Source organism: Pelophylax lessonae, assembly GCF_965119305.1.
Source record: "Pelophylax lessonae genome assembly, chromosome: 4".
NCBI lineage: Eukaryota > Metazoa > Chordata > Amphibia > Anura > Ranidae > Pelophylax > Pelophylax lessonae.
This window is the reverse complement of record NC_138771.1, coordinates 572,512,896-572,520,989: the sequence shown is the minus strand read 5'-3', so window position 1 is coordinate 572,520,989 and position 8,094 is coordinate 572,512,896. Positions and strand designations below refer to the sequence as shown.

Genomic DNA, 8,094 nt, shown 5'->3' with positions numbered 1-8,094 from the left:
TAGCAGGTCTCTCTTTAAGACAGCGTTGTGTTTAAGTCTTCTTTAAGCCTTGCCCTGGGAGATCTCCAGAGAGTCAGTTGGGTAGACTGGTGAGAAGAGTGTTCGGTAGACTGGTAAAGAAGCAACCATGTGGGCTAGCATTTTCTGTAGTTGTAGAGCTGGGCCCAATGTCTACAAGGGAGTTGGAGGTACTACAGGATGCAGTTCACAACACATTGTGCTACTTTCTAAAGGGACTGAGAGTTCCTAGCCTGTAAGGGGCTGTTGCTGTTCTAACAGAGACTTAAACATAAAGAGCTTGTACAGAGGAACCAATTGGAGTTGTGTATAGGAAGGAAGTTGTCCCTGGTTTTGTCGCTATCAAGCTGGGCATTGCATAATTCCTATCCCCATCCAAATTATTATTCCCTAATAAAAACATTAAAAAAAAGCTCAAAGACTGTGTCTAGATGAAAGCTGAAAATGTTATGAATACAAAAAACAGCATCTCGGATCGTCGGTTCCTCCTTTATCAGGTTTTCGTAGGGGCTCATCAAAGTTTCCCTCCTTTAACTCCAACCCTGCACTAGCACTATTTGTCAAACAAGTAACTAAAGACCTAGAAACTATGGGCAATGAAAATATGTATGCCAATTTAAATCCGGATCAGAGAGTAGCTCTCAAATCTCTTCAAAACAACACCCTTATCACCATCAAGCCCTCCGACAAGGGGGGCAACATTGTCCTGATGGACAATGAGGAGTATGAAAAAATGTGCCTCAGGATTCTGAAAGACCCGAGATGGTATAGACGGGTACCAGCCTCCCTGGTGGATAAGTCAAACTCTGAATTTTATCATCTTTTAGATGAAGATGGTCAAAGTGGTGTCATCACCAAAGACATCTGGGATTATGCCCGCATCAAGCACCCCAGACTACCGACACTATATGCACTTCCGAAAGTGCACAAGAGTTTGGACGATCCACCAGGGAGGCCCATCATCTTGGGGAACGGCAGTATCTCAGAGGGCATTAGCGAGATTATAGATTCCAACTTACGGCCACACGTTTCCAGTTTGACTTCGTATACAAGGGATACCTTGCACCTTCTCCAAATCATTGAGAACTTACAAATCCCACAGTCAGCCCTTCTAGTTTCCATAGATGTGGAATGTTTGTATAATATTATCCCACATGACAAGGGGATCTCTGCGGTGAGACAAGTTCTTGACCAGAGATGCACGGATGATCGGGTATTTAACATATTTCATCATATTTATGTTGGACTTTATCTTGAGAAATAACATATTTTTCTTTAGAGGCTCCCACTACCTCCAGGTGCAGGGAGTGGCTATGGGGACCTGTTGTGCCCCCACATATGCCAACCTGTACCTGGGGGAGTGGGAGCGCTCTATTTTTTCAGATGAGGACATGTCTATATACATTTGCCATTTACTTAAATGGCAAAGGTATATAGACAATGTTTTCCTCATCAGGGATGGCTCCCCTGCTCTCCTCCATTCATTTTTACATCACCTCAACAGCAATAATTTCAATATGTTTTTCACTATGGTCTATAATTATCATCAAATTGATTTCTTGGATTTAACCATCTTCAGGGATGAGGAGGGATGATTAATGAGTAGGCTATACAGGAAGGAAACTGCCGGCAACACTATCCTTCATGCCGGCAGTTTCCATCCTGAGCCACTCAAAAACTTACCGTTAGTTTACCGGTAACGACTTTTCTGATGAGCCTTCCAGGACGGCCCAAACATGAGAGATGATAGGCTCCTCCTACCGGAAACACAATCAATTAAACATGGTTAAAAGGCCCCACCCTTCCCTCTATCCTCAGTTGTAAAAAAGTATCTTCCACAACCAGATTTCTTGAGGGAGGTGTTTTAATATTTAATCCATAGGTACTTACCCCTTTTAAACTTGTTTGCACCCTTTGATAGGGCGGGTAGGCCGGCCGTCCTGGAAGGCTCATCAGAAAAGTCGTTACCGGTAAACTAACGGTAAGTTTTCACTAATCGCCTTCCAGGACGGCCCAAACATGAGAGGATACTAGATTAACCCCCGGCCTACCTTAGGGTGGGACAACTGCCTGCAAGACCTTGCGTCCAAAGGTTAGGTCCTGTTGAGACAGAACTTCTATCCTGTAGTGTTTCAGGAAGGTGTCGTGGCTGGACCAAGTGGCTGCCTTGCGGATCTGCTCCCAGAATGCTCCTGCCTTCTCGGCCCAAGATGTTGCTAGGGCTCTTGTAGAATGTGCTTTAATTTTTACAGGAGCTGGGACACCTGATGCCTCATAAGCGATGGTAATTGCCTGCCTGATCCATCTGGATGTTGAAGGCTTAGAGGCCTGCAACCCTTTCCTAGGTCCAGAGTGAAGGACTAAAAGATAGTTTGATCTTCTGAAATTCCTTGTCCTGTCTAAATAGATGAGTAGAGCTCTTCTAACATCAATACAGTGGAACCTTTCCTCCTTACTGTTCCTAGGGTTGTCACAGAAGGAAGGTAAATTAATCTCCTGTGTTCTGTGAAAAGGAGATGCCACTTTTGGTAAATACAGAGGATCTGGTTTTAGGACTATCCTGTCCGGGCAAACGGTCATAAATGGTTCTTTGATGGACAGGGCCTGGAGATCTCCTACTCTCCTAGCTGAAGTGATGGCCAGTAAAAATGTCAACTTAAGGGACAACCTTTTGAGGGGAATCTCTCCCAAAGGTTCAAAAGGGGGCCTAGATAGCGCCTCTAGGACCCTTGTCAGATCCCAAGGTGGGAACCTGTCCTTTAACAAAGGAGTAACTCTTTGTCTGGCTAACAAAAATCTTTTTATTAGCGGTTCTCTCACCAGACGTTTGTCAAGAAACACAGAGAGGGCCGCAATTTGTACCCTAAGGGTGTTAATGGCCACACCCTTATCAACCCCGTCCTGTAGAAACTCTAGGATGACCGGGGTAGAGGGGGAGACAAAGCCTTTTTGTTTACCCCAGGTACAAAATATCTTCCATATTTTCATGTAGATTTTTTTGGTAACAGGTTTCCTGCTCAACAGGAGAGTATCTACCACTCTCTGTGAGCAACCTTTTGAAATTAAGAGTTGGCTTTCAGTAGCCAAGCTGTTAACTGAAAAAATTCCGGGTTTGGGCAAAAAACCGGACCCTGAGATAACAGGTTTTGTGAAACCGGCAGGTGCCAAGGGGGAACCAGTGCCATGGTCCTCAGAGTTGCAAACCAAGGTCTCCTTGGCCACCAAGGGGCAACTAGAATCAATCGGAGGTCCCCTGAGTGATTCAATTTTTGAAGAACTCTTGGGATCAACATTAGAGGGGGAAAGGCATAAGCCAGACTGAATTGCCAAGGTTGGGCTAGTGCATCCAACCCCATCATCCCTCTGGTCCTGGTAAGGGAGAAGAACTTTTCCACTTTCTTGTTCTGCTCTGTGGCAAACAAATCTATTTCTGGTGTTCCGAACCTCTGGGTTATCTCTTGAAAAATTCTGGGGTCTAACTCCCATTCTCCCTCCTGAATAAGATGACGACTGAGGAAGTCTGCTTGCCTGTTGTTTTCCCCTTTGATGTGGATTGCTACTAGGGAGACCACTCTTTCCTCTGCCCAGCTTAGGATTGAGGTAGCTAGATCTAAGAGGGGTCTGGATCTGGTCCCTCCTTGCCTGTTCAGGTATACTACCGTTGTAGTATTGTCTGAGAGTATGAGGACCTCCCTGTTGAGGATGTTCTCCCTGAAGGCTTTTAAGGCCTCTCCTACAGCTTTCAACTCTCTGAAATTGGAGGAGGCTTGAGTTGTTGCAAAGTCCCAGATCCCTTGTGCCTGAGCTCCTTCCATGTGAGCCCCCCAGCCCTTGGTACTGGCGTCTGTGGTGATTTCTACAGGATCCCATTGCCCCCAGGGCCTGCCCTTGCTGAGGTTGGTCTGTTCTTTCCACCATATCAGGGATTCCCGAACCTGAGGGGTGAGGACGACCTGTTCATCCAAGGACTCTGTTTTCCTGTCCCAAGATGATAGATGGAAAAACACAAGTTCCCTTGCGTGTAGTTGTGCCCAAACCAAAGCTGGTATACAGGCTGACATAAAACCCAATACTCTCAGAACTTCTCTTCTGGAGCAGGATGGGGAGTCCTCTAACGCTTGGACTGCAGTGACTATTTTGTCCTTTTTTTCTTGGGTTAGAAATAGTTTTTGAGCCTTTGAGTCTACCAGGAACCCTAGAAAGTTCCGTAGCTGGGATGGAAGAAGGGCTGACTTTTTCAGATTGATGAGCCATCCTAGGCTCTCCAAGATCTCTATAACCCGACGAGTATCTAGGTCTACTTGGGTCTCTGATTTCCCGAAAATCAGTAGGTCGTCCAAGTAAGGGATCAGGGCAATCCCTAACAAGTGTAGGTGTGCTACCGCCTCTGCAAGGACTTTTGTAAATATCCTTGGGCTGGCGGCAAGACCAAAGGGTAGTGCCCTGAACTGCCAATGAGTCATTTTCCCCTTGTTCTCTAAGGCAAATCTTAGGAACTTTTGATGTTCTGGGTGGATGGGAACGTGCAGATAAGCGTCTCTGAGATCTAAGGTGGTCATGAAGACACCCTTTAGCAAGTTCTTCCGTACTGAATAGATTGTTTCCATTGAAAATTTTTTGTACGTCAGGAACCTGTTGAGTTTCTTTAAATTTATGATCAGGCGGAATTTTCCTGATGGTTTTGGAACCACAAACACAAGGGAATAGAACCCCTGGAGATGTTGATCTTCTGGCACTGGGGTTATCACTGACTGCTCTGCAAGTTCTTGGATTCCCTGAAGCAGCGCTTCTTTGACTTGAGGATTCTTGGGGATCTGAGTTAAGGTAATTGTGGTGTGAGGTATTGAAGAAAATTGAAGGCGGCAGCCTTCTTGAATGAGGTTGTAAATATATGGGGAGACTGAAATTTCTTTCCATTGAGTGATAAATTGGGTCAGTCTGCCTCCCACCTTGACGCTGGCGTCACTTATTGTCTCTTGAACCGGTGTTGGAGGGAAAGAGCAAACTATTCCTTTGCTTTCCCTTCCCGAACCCCCATCTTTTGTTGGGTTCCCTTTTCCGTCTGTTTTGACTTTGCTCCTGGGGGCCTCGAAAAAATTTCCTGGGAACCTCCTTTCTCTTTACTGGAAATTTCTTCCCCTTTTCCGAGGACCTGGCCAGGACCTCATCCAACCCAGAACCAAATAGCAAGGACCCCTCGAAAGGCAAGGCACACAGTTTTGTCTTTGAGGTAAGGTCCCCCTCCCATTCTTTCAGCCATATGGCTCTTCTGGCTGAATTTAAGAGGGCACCTGTCTTAGCCGAGGCTACTACTGACTCTACAGCCGCATCTGCCAAATAGGCTACAGCCTTCCCAATCAGGGACAGTGAATCCTGTAAATCCTGAGACTTGTCCTGGGGTAAGTTCTTATTTAACCTGTCTAACCAACAGCAGGTATTCCTTGCTACACAGGAGGCGGCCAAGGCCGGGGCCATGGTAGAGGCATTGGAATCCCAGGCTTTCCTCAGGAGAGATTCTGCTTTCCTATTCATGACATCCTTAATACTGCCTGTGTCAGCAAAGGAGAGGTCAGATTTCTTGGTCACTTGAGCCAAGGGTGCATCTAACTTGGGACTCTTAATCAGCTGTTCTATATCCTCCTCTTTAAAGGGGAATCTGCGTTTCCATGAAACTGGTTTCTTAAACTTAGTTTCTGGACGCTTCCACTGCTGAAGGACCAACCCTTTGAGGGATTGGTGGATGGGAAAGACCCTGGAAGGAGTCTTACCAAGACCCTTATAGAGTCGGTCCTGGGCTGATGTCCCTTTTTGCACTTCGGGTATTTCTTCAGAGGCATACACTGCTTGAAGGAGTCCCTGCATGCTATCCAGTACAAACATATTTCTAGATGGTTCTGTTTCCTCTGTCTCTTCTGAGTCCCTATCTCCTTCTCCCTCTGAGTTGGATTGGGAGACTGAGCGGTCTATATCCTCTTCCTCCTGTCTAATCGTAGAAGGTAGACTCTGAGGAAAAGACTGGCTAGCTTGTCCTGGCCTAACCGAAAGGCTCTCCTGAGAAGAGGTACCCTCCCCTGCTGGAGAGGTTGAGGATCCTGAATTTCCTAGGGAGGATTTTACAGTCTGAATTGTTGACAACATTTCTTCCTGGACTGTTTTTAGGAAGTCCTTCATTAGGGCTGAAGATTCCCTCCCTGCCAGCTTGTAAATGCATTTGTAGCAAAATGGTTTTGTGTGGGAGCTAGGCAACCTGTCTGCACAATTACCACACTTTTTAGAGGCAACAGATCCTAACCCTACAGGTGAGACAGTAGAGGTTTCCTGCACACCGCTCTGGGACTCTGGAAGACAGGATACAACATCAATTAGTATCACTCTTCCAATCTTTCTGAAAGGGTATGAGGCCCCTAGAAAAGGACACTTAAAGTCCTACTAGGGGCAGGGAGAGGGAACATCAAGCATTTGCAGGAAAGCAAACAAACATCAGCAGACTTTTCCTTGGCAAAAAGTAAGATGCACTGCAGCACTTACCCGGGTCCGACCTGGGTTTGGCTGTCGTTGCTTGGCCCAGCGCTTCTTCCTTCCCTGGTGGGTGAGTAGAAGGCTTCATCTCCCTGGCAGCTGTCCCAGCTCCTATGGCCTGGGAGTCTGCACTACCGCGTGCAAGCGGTTCCGGCGTCTCCTCCACCTTTCTCTTCCGCATTGTAGTAGAAACTGACGTCACCGGATGTTGCTGTCCTTCCGCTCTGACCGCGAGGCTTGAGGCGCTCGCGTCTGACGTCACTTCCAGCGGGAAACTTGAATCCGGATCTGTGGAGGAGAGCTGCTGGCGCCGGGAAAACGATCGGTGAGAAAACCTAGAGGAATCACCCGGGTGACCGACGGTTTTACCGAAAGAAGAGGTGACCTGTGAGAAACCCGGGAGGGGTGGCAGGTAGAGCTCCACTCACAATGGCTTTGCTGAACCTGGCTCACAGGGGGACCATAGGACTATCAAAAAGTCTGCAGGTCAGTGAAAAATAAATGTTTCGTAGAAGGAAACGCAATCTAAACTGAGGATAGAGGGAAGGGTGGGGCCTTTTAACCCTGTTTAATTGATTGTGTTTCCGGTAGGAGGAGCCTATCATCTCTCATGTTTGGGCCGTCCTGGAAGGCGATTAGAGAAAAATATATTCCCTACAGTCAGTTTCTCAGGGTACAACAAAATTGTTCGACCCCTGAGGACTTTCAGACTGAGGCAGATAACCTCACCCAGAGGCTTCTAGCTAGAGGCTATACCAAATCGTGCCTCAGAAAGACCTTTAATAAGGTAAAGGACTTGGAGAGAAAGAATCTCATTTTCAAATCTCATAAACGAAAAAGGAGAGGAAAAGGTGAGAATGATCACTCGCTATTCAAGTGAACATATGGAAATACACAAGGTTCTCAAAAAACATTGGGGTATTCTCACAGGAGATCCAACTCTATCTAAATGTATCATGGAGAAGTCTTCGGTTGTTTTTAGGAGAGCAGGCTCCATTGGTGAGATGCTTATCCATAGTGAGTTCAAGGGGGATTCTAGTGGTAATCCTTGTAAGACTTGGGGTACCTACCCATGTGGAGCATGCTCCTTCTGCCCCTTTATCCAGAGGAGGGTGGAATTTACCCTCCCCAATGGAAAAGATGTCAAATTGAGACACTTTGCCAACTGTAGGACCAGGGGAGTGGTCTACTTGGTGGAATGTGAATGCGGTTCCTTCTACGTGGGAAAGACGAAGTAGGAGTTCCATGCTCGTGTCAGTAAGCATCTGGCCAGCATGAGGATTGGCAACCTCTACCTAACTTTAGGCAGACATGTTGCCTGGGACCACCAATATCGTATGCCCCAGGTCAACTTCACGGTGTTGGACCGCATTCACATTCCACCAAGAGGGGGTGATTGTAACAAGCTATTGCTCCAGAGGGAGGCCAGTTGGATATTAACTCTCAATGCGACGGTTCGGCCAGGCCTTAATGAAATGGAAAGCTTTAGGCCATTCCTACAGGGTTTCAGTTCTGGCAAGACAGACTGATGTCCTCCTTCGCAGTTCCCCCATTTAT

The 8,094-nt window shown here is 46.8% G+C and overlaps 1 protein-coding gene across 1 annotated transcript; it reads right to left on the bottom strand.

Annotated features, from left to right (window-relative positions):
- Positions 1–4,980: 4,980 nt before the first annotated feature.
- Positions 4,981–6,189, bottom strand: LOC309552788 (lamina-associated polypeptide 2, isoforms alpha/zeta-like; the record flags this gene model as incomplete). The annotated part of the gene is made up of 1 exon (XM_082253702.1): positions 4,981–6,189. The coding sequence occupies one exon, from the start codon at positions 6,187–6,189 to the stop codon at positions 4,981–4,983; it is 1,209 nt and encodes a 402-aa protein (XP_082109828.1).
- Between the last annotated feature and the right edge of the window lie 1,905 nt (positions 6,190–8,094).